The following is a 15,078-nucleotide window of genomic DNA, read 5'->3' as shown; positions in this document are numbered from 1 at the left end:
CCTAACGGGTGTTATTACAACACAAGGACTGCATAGGATTAAGGCAGCATGTCAGGACCATCTTCTCCAGGGAAATTAAGTGTGCATAATAAATGCTGGCCTAGCCAGCAAAACACACACCTATACATAAATTAAACCAAAGTCCGATTTCTTTTTTGGAGACAAAAAACACTGCAGATGCTGGAATCCAAGGTAGACATCTGGGACAAAAGAAGCAGTCAACATTTCAGGTATTACCCTTCTTCAGGACTAATACCCAAAACGTTAACTGCTCCTTTCCCCCAAATACTGCCTGGCCTGCTGAGTTCTTCCAGCCTCCTGTTTGTCTGATTTCTTTCTCCCGATTACTAACAGTCCCCAATATATCTGAGCGAGTAACCACGATACATAGGCACTTACTTCAAAAGAATGCTCTTTATTATCTTCCAATCGATAATCTAGGAGCACACTCAGAGACATGACGCTACAGTCAAACTTGCCCCCTTTGGCAGTCCAGTTAGGATGAACGATGATAGAAGGTTCATCAGGTAGGATGTAGCGTCTTTCACGTCGCTGACGTTCCACTTCTTCCTGGCGTTTCCTCTCCTCCTCCTAAAGGATGGGAGAAATTTAAGATTAGAAGAATAGAACAGTCCTCAACAAAAAGTAAAACACTGTTGGAGCTGTAAATCCAAAACTAAAACGAAGTGCCTGAGAAACTCACAGACAGCAAAGACTGGACATGCTGGAAGCTAGAGTCAATAAGTGAGGAGGTGGAAAAACACAGCTGGTCAGACAGCATTGGAGGAGCAGGGAAGTCAATGTTTCAGGCCAAAACCCTTCATCAGGACGAAATGTTGACTTTCCTGCTCCTTGCATGCTGTCTGACCAGCTGTGCTTGAGAAACTCAGCAGGTCTGGTAGCATCTGTACAAATGTATTGTGAGGAAAAGTCATATCAGATGCGAAAAGTCAATTCCTTTTCTTTCCACAGATGCTGCCAGACCTGCTGAGTTTCTTCAGCACTTCTTGAATACAACTTTTCAAAACCTCATTCAAATCCAGAGGCCCATAATTCTCTCAAGTTCCTGGAAATGGGTTTGATGATACATTCCCACAGTTATCAGCTGATTGGGTAGAAGGAGAAGACCCAGTAGAAAATAAGTCTTCAACATGCAGTATGCCAGTTCAAACCCACACACTGCACCTGCAATGTTTCAGACCTTTCCGCCGCTAGCTCCTGCACCCAGTTCCAAAGGTGGTGCTCCACACAGGTCTGCTAGTATGGCCACAGCACCCACAGTAAACTGGTGTAACCCTGCCCCCAGCTTGCCATGTGCCCATGTTCTTTGGACACAAACACCTTTAAGAATAAGTATGGAAAAATTGCATATGGTACCTCTTTGTCATCTTCAGATCTTTTATCGTCCTCGTCGTCATCTTCTCTTTCAGATTTCTCAGATTCCTTCTGCTCTTCTTTCTCTGCCTCAGTTTTTAGTTGTTTTGTTAGCCGGGCTATCAACTGGGATTTCAACCCCTTCGAGCTTTGATTCCTACTTTCCAATTCTTTTCGAAGATCGTTAACCTGAGAAAAGGAAGAATTTGGTTTAATTTAGTGCTCATTAAGAATACGGCTTGTAGCTGTTCCCATTGGTTCTGGTGCCCTTCAATCGATCTTCCAGTGTGCATCTCACCTATACCCTCACCTGATGCGTTCACAGAATTTTTCAGGTCTGGCTATGCTGGTTAATTTTCTTTTCTCACTCTCTACCCTAGTTTTGGAAGGCTGTGTAGCCCTGGCATTGAAAGCAAATTTGAAGGATGGCAGAGTCAAGGGAGAAGTCAAGAAATCAATTACATCCATTGTACATTGGATTAATCTAGACCCAATGAGTCAGCTCCTTGCTACCGCCTGAGGTGTACCTGATGAGGGAAGCAGGCTGAACCTGAAGAAGTCTGCTTGGGTATTTACACAGCAATCACTTCAGAAAATTATTCAAGTTTGGACTTGAGCTCGGATAGCTCACTCAAGAGATTATCCAACTTTTAATCTGAGGGTCCTGGGTTCATATTCCTCTCCTTGTACAGTCTTAATGCTGTGTGCAATGAACAGTCACTGACCAAGCAATTCAAGCTATACTTAAAGAGCTTCAAGATTGGACTTGAACAGATCAGAAAATGGCCTGTACAGATGTACATGTATTCACTTTATTGATAGATAGGTTCTTTTACAAGGTTTGAGAAGGTATATTAAGTCGAGATATGTGCCTTGATATGCAAGCTATATGATGAAGAACTCAATATTCAGATGGGGGTAAGTAGTGCAACAATTATCACCAAGTTTCTTCCTATCTGTACGCAACAATCACAAAAGTACTTCCCATTCCTAAATTCATACCGTGCAGAAAAGGCCCATCAAGTCTGCACCAACATAATTACCACTAAAAGTCCACTAATCCCAATTTCCTGCACTTGTCCCATAACCTTTGAATGTTATTATATTTGAAGTGCTCATCCAAATATTTTTAAAGGTTGGAAGGTTTCTGGCCTCCACTACCTTCCCAGGCAGTGTATTCCAGATTCCCACCACCTGCTGAGTGAAAAAGTTTTCTTTCCCCCAAATTCCCTCAATCTCCTGTCCCCTATTCAGCATGTCCATATCCCTCAATCTTATACACCTCAATCATGTTCCCCTTCCGTCTTCTCTGCTCTAAAGAAAACAATTCAAGCCTATCTAGTCTCTTCTTACAGTTCAATTTCTCCATCCCAGGCAACATCCTAGTGAACTTCCTCTGTACCCCCTCTAGTGCCATCACATCCTTCCTCTAGTGAGGTGACCAGAACTGCACGCAGTACTCCAATTGTGACCTGACCAATGCTCTGTCCAACTCCAACATTACCTCCTCACTCTTATACTTTATGCCACGACTAATGAAAGCAAGTATCCAACGTGCCCACTTAACTATCCTATTCACATGCTCTGTCGACTTCAGGGATCTGTGAATAATCACCCCAAGATCCCTCTGTTCCTCAAGGCTACCCAGTGTCCTGCCATTCACTAAATACTCCCTCATCTTGTTTCTTCTTCCAAGGTGCATCACCTCACACTTATCAGGTCAAATACCATCTGCCATTGGTCTGCCCATCTGACCAACCCATCTATATCTTCCTGTAGCCTACCATCTTCTTCACTATAAACGGTTTATAGTGAAGTAGATGGTTCTAGGCTACAGGAGTGGTTCATTAAGCAAATGTACTTCCCATTCATAAATTCATAACAGTGCAGCAAAAGGCCCTTCAGTCCATCAAGTCTGCAGTAACATAATTACCACTAAAAGTGCACTAATCCCAATTTCCTGCACTTGTCTATATTTTTGCAAATTTGCTTAATGTTCTCCCTACATTTTCATCTATATCATTTACGTATATAACAAACAATAAGGGTCTCAGTGCTGATCCTCGAGGTTCACCACTGGACACCATCCTCCAGTCACTCGAACAGCCTCCAACCACTACACTTGTGTCCTATTACTAAGCCAGTTTCTGATCCATCTCGCCAAGTTTCCCTCAATTCCATGTGCTTTAACTTTCTCAATCAGTCTCTGATGTGGGACCTTGTCAAAAGCTTTGCTAAAAATCCATATAAACTACATCAACTTGAACTTGCCAAATCCATACACAATCACATTCTCAAAAAATTCTAACAAACTTGTTAGGCATGACCTCTCTCTGACAAAGGCACGCTAACTATCCTTAATTAACCCATGCCTTTCCAACTGGGTATTTATTTCCTCCTTCAGCATTTTCTCCAATAGGTTCCCTACCACTGACATGAGACTCACCAGTCTGTAATTTCCTGGCTCATCACTACCACTCTTCTTAAAGTGGAACTACATTAGCCATCCTCTGGTCCTCTGGCACTTCTCCTGTGGCCAGAGAGGAATTAAGAATTTGTTTGTTTTAGACCCCCTGCAATTTCCTGCCTCACCTCCCACAGAAGCCTGGGATGCATTTCATCCAGGGCAGGGATTTCTGTTTTGAAGCCTGACAGAGCCTCCCATACCTCCCCATTTCCTATGTCAAACTGTGCAAGTTCCTCACAGTCTCTTTTCTTGAATTCCATACCCACATTCTCCTTTTCCAGAGTGAAGACTGAAGAGAAAGATTCATTCAACACCCTTCTAATATCCTGCATCTTCTCACACAGGTTGCCCATTGGTCCCTAATGGGCCCTACTCTTTCCCTGGTTAGCCTCTTCCCTTTAATGTATTTATAAAATATCTTAGAATTCTCCCTAATCCTGTTCGCAAGTCCTTTATCATCTCCCCTTTTCCCTCTTCTAATTGCTTTCTTAAGTTCCCTCCTGAACTTCTTGTATTGCTCCAGGGCTGCAGCTGAATCACTCCCTTTGGACTTGCTAGAAGCCCTACTCCTCTACTGTATCCTCTCCTGAATTGTCCTAGACATCCAGGGTTCTCTGAATTTATTGCTGCTACATTTCCCTCTAAAGGGTACATTTTGGACATGTACTGTCCCCAGCTCCTCTTGAATGCCGCCCATTGCTCTGCTGTAGACTTACTTGCAAGGAGCTGTTCCCAGTCTGCTGTGGTTGGATCCTGCTTTATTTTAATAAAATCTGCCTTCTCCAATCAGGAGCCGCCTTTTGTAGTCCATCTTTCTCCTTGTCCAGAACAAATCTGAACCGTCCCGTGTTGTGGTCGCTATTGCCTAAACTTTCCCCCACTGCCATATTCAACACTTGCCTGGCTTCTTTCCACTGAACCAGATCCAGCACTGCACCGTTCCTTGTTAGGTCCTCTATGTACTGATACAAAAAAACTCCCCTGGCTACATTTCAAGAAATCCGCCCCCACCCCCACCACCAACTTTTAACACTATGACCACCCGAAATTATGTTGGGAAAGTTGAAGTCCCCTCGTATAATTACCCCATTATTACTCTTACACATCTCTATGAACTGTCTACATATTTGCTCCTCATTTCCTGCTGGTTCTTTGGGGGCCTATAATCCAGTCCCAGTAAAGTAGCTGCCCCCTTAACATTCCTAAGTTCTATCCCCAAAGCTTCATTTGGGGACCCTTCCAAGATATCATCTCTCCTTATTGCAGTAATTGACTCTTTAATGAATAGTGCTACATCACCACCCTTTTTACACCCTCCTCCGTCTTGCATAAATATCCTATACCTTGGAATGTTGAGTTGTCAGTCCAGCCTCTCCCTCAACCATATTTCTGTGATGGCAACAAAATCATACTTCCATGTGTCAATCCATGCCATTAACTCATCAGTCTTACCTATTACGTTCCTAGCATTAAAGATCATTTGATTGACACTCAACTTAGCTGAACTCACAGTGACTTGCTTCATCAATATTCTGTGACCCCTCCCTCTGCCGGACGAATTTAAACTCCTCCCAACAGAACTAGCAAACCTACCTACAAGAATGTTGGTCCCAATGTGGTTCAGGTCCCATTTGTACATATCCCACCTTCCCCAAAAATAGTCCCAGTGATCCAGGAATGTAAAACTTTCCCTCTTGTGCCAACTTCTGAGCCACGCATGAGAGAAGATAACTCTCAGATCAATTAACAGCGCAAATTAAGAAGATATCTGGAGTGTACATTTGGGGACTGGATTTTCAGCCTATATGTTTGCACTCAAGGAGCTGCAGAGAGCCTTAAAGGCTTAACTGTTTGCCTCAAGGCGACAGCCACAATTGACGGATACTTAGATGCATACTTATGATGCCAAGGCGCACAAGGCTATGAGCCAAGTGCTGGAAAACAGGATTAAAATAGTAAAATACTTGTTTTGACTGCACAGACTTGATGGGCCAAAGGGCCTTTTCAGTGCTGTAGACCTCGATGACATTACGACTGGGGCAGTGCCATGGGCAAGGGAATCATCGCTCAAACTTGGACTTTAATCTGCCTTGGAATGGAAGTCAGTCAGTCCCAATGTATCTCTCTGTCGGTTTTGCATTTATAGGTAGCTGTATGTGCACATGAATTTATGCGTGTATCTACTTTTTGAAATTATTTCATTGGGTATGGGCATCATTGGCTAGTCTAGTATTTATTTCCAATCTCAACTGCCCTTAAAAAGGTGATGGTAAGTCACATTCCTGAACTACTGCAGTCCATGATTGCAGGCACCAACAGTGGGATTAGTGAGGGAGTTCTCAGATTTTACTGTGAAGGAACAGAGATATAACTCGTGTGGGTTGACAAGAAACCTGCAGGTAGTTGTGTTTCTATGTAATTGCTGCTTTTACCCTTCTAGGTAGTAGCTGTGACAGGTTTGGAAGGCACTTTCACACAATTATTACAGTGCAGGAGGCCATTCAGCCCATGATGTCTCCACAAGCTCTCCAAATAAGAAACTCAATTAATACCATGCTCCTGCCTTTTCCTCAAAACCTTGTACATCCTTTTCAAATAACTGAATTCCCTGGATTGAACCTGACTCCACAATACTGCCTCACAGTGCATTCCAAATCTGAGTGAAAAAGGTTTTTCCTTGTAACACTTTGCTTCTTTAACAAATTACTTTAAATCTGTGCCCTCTCACTCTTGATCCTTTCATAAGTGGGAACATTTTCTCCCGATTTATTCTGTCCAGATACCTCAATTTTGAATACTTCTTTCAGTTTGCCATCAGCCTTGCCTTCTGAGAAAATCAGTCACAACCTCTCCTGACAATCATCATAACTGAAACTAGTCATCCCTGGAACCTTCACATGAGCCTCTTCTGCAATCTCTCCAATGCCTTTGCATCCTTCTGAAGCAGCAGTACCCAGATCTGGACATAATACTCAGGCTGAGGCCGAACTCGTATCTTCCACTAAAATAAAAGCAAAATACTGCGGATGCTGGAGATACTCAGCAGGTCTGGCAGCATTTGTGGAGAGAGCGAGAGAGAGAGAGTTAATGTTTATGATTCTAATAACAGCCATATACAAGTATATATACAGATAGGAATCTGTTTCTTTCTCAACAGCTGTTGCCAGACTGCAGTTTCTCCAGCATTTTGTTTTAATGTCTTATACCAGCTCAACCTAACCATCTTGCTCTTCATAGAATCCCTACAGTATGGAAGCAGGCCCATCAAGTCCACACTGACCCTCTGAAGAACATCCCACCCAGACCAACACCCCACACCCCCCATCCTATCGCTGTAAGCCTGCACTTCTCAAGACTAACCCACCTAGGCTGCACAACCCTGGGCAATTTAGCACAGCCAAGCCACCTAATCTGAAATCTTTGGACTATGGTATGAAACCGGAGCACCCAGAGGAAACCCATGCAGACATGGGGAGAATGTGCAAACTCCACACAGTCACCGGAGGGTGGAATCGAACCTGGGTCCCCGGCACTGGGATGCAGCAGTGCTAAACATGTAGCCACCCTACTTGCTGTCTATGGTCTTATTAATAAAGCCGAGGAAACTGTTTGCTTTATTAACTTCTCTCTCAACCTGTCCAACCACCTGTATTCATTTATGGACACATACATCCACGGTCCCTCAGCTCCTGTTCTCCTTTCAGACTTGTACCCTTTATTTTATACAGTTTCTCCAGGTATTTCCTACCAAAATGTATCATCGCACACTGCTTTGCAACAATACTCATCTGGTACCCACCTGCCCACTCCATGAACTTGTCTGTGCCCACCTGAAGTCCTACATTATCATCCCCGTAGTTTACAATTCTTTCACGTTTCATATCATCCAAAAATTTGAAACTGTGTCCCATACCCCAAGGTCTAGATCATCAATATATCAAGAAAAACATGGATCCGAATACTTAACCCTGGGGATTTCCACTACAAATTTTCTACCAGCCTGAAAGACGTCCATTAATCATTATTGTGTTTCCTATCACTCGGTCCATTTTGCACCCAGGTTATTACTGTGCATTTTATTCCACAAGCTCTTTTTTTAAACTTTATTATTTGGCGTTGCATAAATTGCCTTCTGGAGGTCCACACACCATGTTAACAACAGAACTGTGGTCAAAAAACTCCAACAAATCAGTTGAACATCATTTTCCTTTTGGAAACTAGTGCTGGCTCTCCTTTAAGCCATATTTACCCACCTGTTTGTTAATTTTGTCGTGAATTATTATTTCTAGAAGTTCCCCCAGAAAAAACGAAGTTAATCCGATTGGTTGGTAGCTGCTTGACTTATTCTTAAAACCTTTTTGGAAAACAGCGCAAGATTTTCAATTCTCAAATACTCTCGCAACACCTTAGTCCAAAGAAGACTGAAAAGCTATTGCCAGTATCTCTAATGACCATTTTCATTTCTTTCATAATCTTCAGCCGCATCTGATCTGGTCCTGGTGTCTTGCTACCTTTAACAACAGGCACACCAACCAATGCCAGCTTCTTTTCAAGGTTAAATCATTCAAGTGACTGAGTATTCTCCTATTTCGTTATGGCCTGAATAGCATCTTCCTCCTTGGTAAAGACAAATGCCTTCTCCCTCAAAGTGTAAATGCTGCTCTTGGTCCCTAATTTGCTCCAATTAATCCTCCTTTTACTAGCCTTTCACTATTTATATAGAAGACTTTAGAATTTCCTTTTATATTGCCTATCAGTCTCTCTTCATTTTCCTTCCTGGCTCTGCTTATTTGCTTTTAACCTCCTCTCTGAACCTTCCCTGCTCAGCTTGGTTCTCAATTGCATTTTCGAGCTGACATCTGTCTTAAGCACACTTTTTCTCCTTTATTATAACTTCTGTCTTTTTGATCACCCAGGGAGCTGTGGATTTGTTAGACCATCCTTATCAAGGGACTTAAGCATGACGGTGTCCAAATCATCGAGGCGCGTCATAGAATAGTCATAGAATCCCTACAGTGTGGAAACAGGCCCTTCGGCCCAACAAGTCCACACTGAACCTCAGAGCATCCCACCCAGACCCGTCCCCGTGTAACCCACCAAATCTAAGCATTCCTGAACACTACGGGCAATTTAGCATGGCCAATCCAGCTAACCTGCACATCTTTGGGAGGAAACCCACGCAGCCACGGGGAGAATGTGCAAACTCCACATAAACAGTCGCCCGAGGCTGGAATTGAACCCAGGTCCCTAGCGCTGTGAGGCAGCAGTGCTAACCACTGAGCCACCGTGCCTAGTTTTCTCTTGTTGGAAATAGTTATTGCCTGGCACTTAAGTGGCAAAAACCATTCATGCTGCACACAAGCCCAAATTGGAATGCTTGAGCATGAGGAGTTGTAAATGGTGAATATTGCTGTGTAATCAGTGGTGATTGCCACTTCTGACATCATGATGGAAGGAACATAATTGAGGAAGCAGCTGACTGGTTAAGAGTTATAATCAAGCATGCTGGGAATTTTGGTCAAGGAAGTTTAAAATCTGACCTCAGTTAAACTGCAGCCAGGACCTACTGAGACTCTTCAGTTTCCTGTGTTGACCAAGTAAGGCAAGTGTCATGGTGATCTCTAGACCTGCTGGCACCACTGCCAGCTTGTATGGAATGGCATGTCACTGTTAATGGCTTGGAATAATCATTTGGGAGCTGTTTACCAGTAAATTCCATTGACTTGGATCAAACAACGTGATCAGGTTATGATCAATTCATTGGCTGAATGCCAGAGAACTTTCTGGATTGGAGCACATTTTCAGATAGTCAATTCTGATATCACGCATGTTTCTTCAACGTGAATTGGCTTTAATGCGATTGAAGAGTTTAGACCGCTATTTATAGAACGCAAACTTTGTTTACCTGTATCGGTTACAACCAGATTCTGGCCCCATTACTTTAAATGGTGCGACTATCGCATGATTTTCTTATAATGCGAGATTGCACGAGAATGAAACTATTGCATCATATCAGAACTAACTGTAAGTTAACAAAACAAAGAGATTTTTCTCAAAGAAGCCTCCAGACCACATTGGAAAAAGTATATGCCCTGAAGTTACTTTCAGAGAAGACAAAGAACCATGAAGCTAGACTTGCATGGAGAACAAAGAAAGATTTAGGGTTAAATGTGGATTAAGTAAAGCTAAGGCAAAGTGAAATTAAATGAAGTGAATTAAAGTTGAAGTTAGATAAGAAGTTAATATTGCAACTAAGGTATGTTTTATATTGAATATTAGTACTTAAAGAGTTAAAATAAATAAATTAGATTCTGAGTCAGTTCCCTGCCTTATGCCTGTCACACAAGGGAGGAATACTGGGGAAAAAGACTGAAGTACACCTTTTCAGGCAAGAGTATCAAGGCTGCTTGGACTCATTTAAAAACAAAAAAGAAGAAATTAGCACTTCTGTCCCCCAAGCCCAGGTACAATAAGACCAAGAGTCAACTCTCCACTGAAAATTTGGCTATAATTAGCACCACATCAGTTTGTACAGCTTAGTGCAACACAGTGCACCCTGATTTACACAGAGACACCTGACAGCTTAGAATTTGAAGTAATTTTGTCTTTAGCACAAATTAAAAGACATTGCTTACTTTCATTGTCTTTGGATCTAGCTTCGACCAGTGCGTAGGTGTAGAAATTTCTTTGCTCTCCCCATCATCCTTCTCCTCCTCTTCCTGTTCAAATATAATAAACAGGAATAATCAGCAATATTTGGAGAATGCCTGGAAAATGTATTCACTCATTTTTTTGAAACAAGAGTTGCCGATCCGTGCAAGTAGCAAAGGTCACAACTGCCCCTCAGATTGACTCCTCCTCAATGTTACTGAATAGAACAGTTCACTCCTATATAAACACACACACACTGTAACTGATCACATGCCACTCATCAGCCAATCAAAGCCAGATCTGTGGAACACAAAAAGGTGATCAATGACATCAAACAAAAGGACTCAAGGGCTGCAGACACTGTTGGTCCCTGGCGGCCAAACAGTGTGTGTTCTCATTCCCTCTCAATAAGTACAAGCCCCCCAGACATATTCACTATCAAAGAGTCTGCTCCACACACCCCACACTGCACGAAACTGTGGCTCAACCAACTGACCTGCAAATCAAATATCTTTGAAAGGTTTGTGCATATCCAATGGTTGTGTAGGTAAGAGGAACATACTAGAGTTAAAAGAAAGCAAGAGAAAGGGGATATGGAAAATTTGGAAAGTAGAAATTTCTGTAAACAGCTAACAACACCTGCCAACTCAACAACTGGTGACAAGCTTCCAGCAGGAACTGGTTTTTTTCTAAGGTATGAAACAGCGAAATATGAACGTAAGTAACTACCATTTGAGGGAAAAGAAGTTTAAAATTCCAAATGTGCTAGTTTTGATTCATTTCTTTTGAGGAAATTTTGAGGATTATTCATTCCGTGAGACCAAATTATGAAAGAAAGCAGGCAGCTCTAAGCTGGGAGCTATGTTACCAGTTACTGTAGCTTTGCATCTATGTCTTCTCAAATGTATGCACTGCTCATAAAAAGAGCCCGTTACTTGATCTGTATGTATGTGATGCACTTTTTTGTGGGTGTCCCTGTGCCTGTGAGAAGCGGAAATGGAAAAGGATTAGCGTTCAGTGCCTGTTCTCCATCAGCCTCCTTGTGTTCAGCTTGGAGCTTCTCAACCAGCTGCTGCTTGTATCCACGGGAGAGCGCTTCCCACTCTGAACGGGTGGGAAGGCAATGCCAAACATCCGGCAGAAATATAACCACGGTCTCCACATGGGCTGGAACCGTCCGCCCCTTGTGGTGCTCCTCGGGGCGATGATAACGGATCTCTGCAAAACGGTACCTGTTGCAAGGGAAGAAGTGTATTGGAAAGGAAAATTCTATCAGACATCACATAGACCCTAAATGTCTCGCAGGATATCAAGCTAGAGAAATGCGTCATATACACTGTTCAATGTCACTTAACTGCAACTGTATGCATCAGGCAGGTGAATAAACAATTCACATTGTTCAGTCATAATAATGGAAGTCCCATCACTACCAAAGATTGGATAGTAACAAGTTTATCTGGGTAGATGCTTGCAGTGAAAAGCAAAACAAAAAACAAATTTTTAAAGACATTGTATAATAACTCACTGCTTTAATGCCTTACAGTTAAATGACACTGGCTGTACAGTTCAGAAGAACTTGCATGGCATCACTGAGAATTTATTTACATAAGAAAATGGAAAACAATTCTATTATCAATTGAACAATAATTATTCATCCCAGTGGCGATATCCTCTCCACGCATGACTTTTCTTCAAGGCATATCACACGTATAACACATTGGCATGAAATAGTTATACAGATTTACAACATTTAAACATATTTATTGAGTACACATTCAGAACAATGAATTATATCGAAAGTGCTTTATGTCTCTCCAATGTCATTCTTATGAAATAATGACATTTCACTATATGAGACATGCATTGCCACATAACAGGTGCCATAAGTGCAGAATTAGCAGAACGACGTCATGTATTTTACCTGGAAAGTGGTTGGCTGCTAGGCAAGAAAACAACAGCTCAAACAGTTAAGACTCGAATCATATAAATTTAACAGAACAGAAAACAGAATCTTAGTGTTATACTGAAAGGCTCTGCCGTATTGCTGGATAATTACTTACCACTGTGTGCAACCACTCAAATCAATGCTCGTCAGGGCCTTACAACATCGGATAGCAGTCCTGATCAATACTGAAGGGTCAGTTTCAGGATTAGGTCCATCCAGAGAGGGAGACCAGTGTCCACCAATGGCCATGGCTTCATCTTTGCCTTTCATTCCAACCAAGAACTACAAGAGAAAAACAATGTACATCGGCATAAGTGTATCTGTCACAATTTACACTTCATGTTTGTAACCAGCAAAGTAAAAAAAATTTGCAGTTAAAATAGTATTTTTTAGTGTAACAATTACTTCTTTAAAACAGTATTTGTTATTCTTTTACCAAAACCTTTAACATAGTCAAAACTTAAAGCAAACTTCATAAAACTTCCCATGTGTAAAAACAAGCACAGGAGTACAAAGACTTTTTGTTGAGAGTTTGCCCTTGTGCTTGGTCTACAATCATAGAATACGGAAGTCTACAGAAGAACTGTGTCTTCCGGAGCTGAAAAGGTAGTTTTCCATGGGATTGGCTAAATAAGTTATGGATTAAACACTACGCCCCACAACTTGCTTTCTACAAATTTCAGATCTATCATTGTAGAAAATAGTTTCCAAGAACTAATCTAGTCCCGTGACTCCTTGTTTAAGATTCCAGTTTCATTGCTACAACATAACTTCTCTTTGCTTGTGTCTACGTTTGCATGGTGGTTTATTTGGAGACTCACGAGGAAACACACTATCATCTTGTATACAGAATTCCTGTACAGGCTTTAAGTTTAGCTTACTACATTTTGATAACCATTCCATTCAAATCTCATGAATCTTCATGTATAATACATTTATAAGAATAGATTAGCAATAATAAAGAGGAACCAAACAATTGTCATGCTTTTTGAAAACTTTCCCATTCAAATCTCATTATTCTTCATTTATTGCACAAATACCACCTTCGGAATAATATGCCTGATCAAACAATTGTCATGCTATTTAAACTCATCCATTCCTGCAAACTAGCCAATTCCATGTCAACCTATTCTTCTTAAGTCAACCTATCACTCCCATGCCATCCTTAACTGATTCCTTCCATCCTTCACATATCAGCCCCATTCCAGCAATCCCATTTCACCTCTCTGGGACACTAATGCTCCAAGCAAAGTAAAAACTTTGTTGCTGAGCTGCTCCTCACTTCTGCCAGTTTTGTACTCAAGCATCCTCCCCCTCTCCCTCCCAGTACTGACACCATCAACTGCTGGCAAATGGGCTTGTGTCACTTGTTCGAGTTCTCAGTGTGACTCACATGCCTGTGTGCACGCCAGGCATCAACAGTTATCGATAAACAAAACGTCTAACTGACCAATCGCACCTCCTTAAACTGATTAATTAAACTAGTCCTTGTAGACAAAATCTGAATCTAATTATTATTTCAAAGGAGACCATGAACTTTTAAAAAGAAATTTAAACTTCCAGTAAACTGAAAGAATTACCTTGTTAGAGCTCATGTTTTAAGCAGAAACATTTACTATGAATTGAACAATGCAAGTATAAATTATAAAACTACATCTTATAAATGGTCATTCCTTAAGCTCGAAGATCCCTGGGTTATTTTTATTTTCACTCAAGAATTACGTCATTTACAAGAAGCTGACGCTTTCTTCATATCTTTTAGGACCAAATGAAGGTGTGCCACAGCTCTCAGGCATTCACTTTGATTTTCCTCAGTGCTCTTGCCATTCTGCGGTATGAGATGTTTTGCTATTGCTCCACGACCATCTTTCAAGGCAACCTACCAAACCCTCATGATGGTGGGCACCCCATCATAAACATACATCGCACAGCTTTCTTGCTCAAATACCTCAAAATCAGATAACATATTAACATACTAACATATAAATTTTAAGTAGAAGTCTGTTATTTGGCACTTCAAACCTGCTCCATAACATCATGTTTATCGGTGTTCTGAATCCCACATTCCCATTTACTCCCATGATGTTTAAATTCTTGTTAGGCAAAGGAATCAATCTCATCTCTGTCCTTAAAGGGTGATGCCTAATTTTAAAGCAGCGCCCCCTAATCTCACGCACACTCAAGAGGAAGCATCTTTTCCACATCCATCTTGTCAAGACCATTTATGATCTCATAAGCTTCAGTCAAGTCACCTCTCTCTATTCTAAACTCCAGTGGAAACAAGCCCAGCCAGTCCAATCTATCCTCATATGACAACCCACCTATTCCAAATGTCATTCTCGCAAACCTGCTTGGAATCGCCTCCTGTCAGTGTCCCACAAACAAGAATTCACTTCTCCCTAAGCAGTTTTTGAGTCATTCTCTAATCTCACTCATCCTATGCCAATTTGCACATGGTTCAGATAGTAATCTAGAGATTACTATTTTTGAAGTTCTACTTTTTAATCTAGCACCTGACTTCTCATACTCTCTCAACAGAACCTCTTTCCTAGTTTGTTGTTGGTGCTGACCTAGATCACAACCACCAGATTCCGAGACAACAAGGTGCAGGGCTGGATGAACACAGCAGGCCAAGCAGCAT

The 15,078-nt window shown here is 41.6% G+C and overlaps 1 protein-coding gene across 1 annotated transcript in view; it reads right to left on the bottom strand.

Moving 5' to 3' along the window:
- The window catches only part of ccar1 (cell division cycle and apoptosis regulator 1), an 86,234-nt gene that overhangs the window by 20,648 nt on the left and 50,508 nt on the right, over window positions 1–15,078 (bottom strand). Inside the window, exons 13-17 of the mRNA XM_048609146.1 lie at window positions 12,553–12,719; window positions 11,514–11,724; window positions 10,477–10,560; window positions 1,378–1,563; window positions 400–591 (exon numbers count right to left, since the gene is read on the bottom strand). Of these exons, the coding sequence (XP_048465103.1) occupies window positions 400–591; window positions 1,378–1,563; window positions 10,477–10,560; window positions 11,514–11,724; window positions 12,553–12,719 (840 nt within the window). The remainder of the gene's footprint in view (window positions 1–399; window positions 592–1,377; window positions 1,564–10,476; window positions 10,561–11,513; window positions 11,725–12,552; window positions 12,720–15,078) is intronic.

This window comes from Rhincodon typus, chromosome 20 (genome assembly GCF_021869965.1).
Source record: "Rhincodon typus isolate 14 chromosome 20, sRhiTyp1.1, whole genome shotgun sequence".
Taxonomy (NCBI): Eukaryota; Metazoa; Chordata; class Chondrichthyes; order Orectolobiformes; family Rhincodontidae; genus Rhincodon; species Rhincodon typus.
Note: the sequence above shows the minus strand (reverse complement) of the source record. Positions and strands in the feature narration are given on the sequence as shown.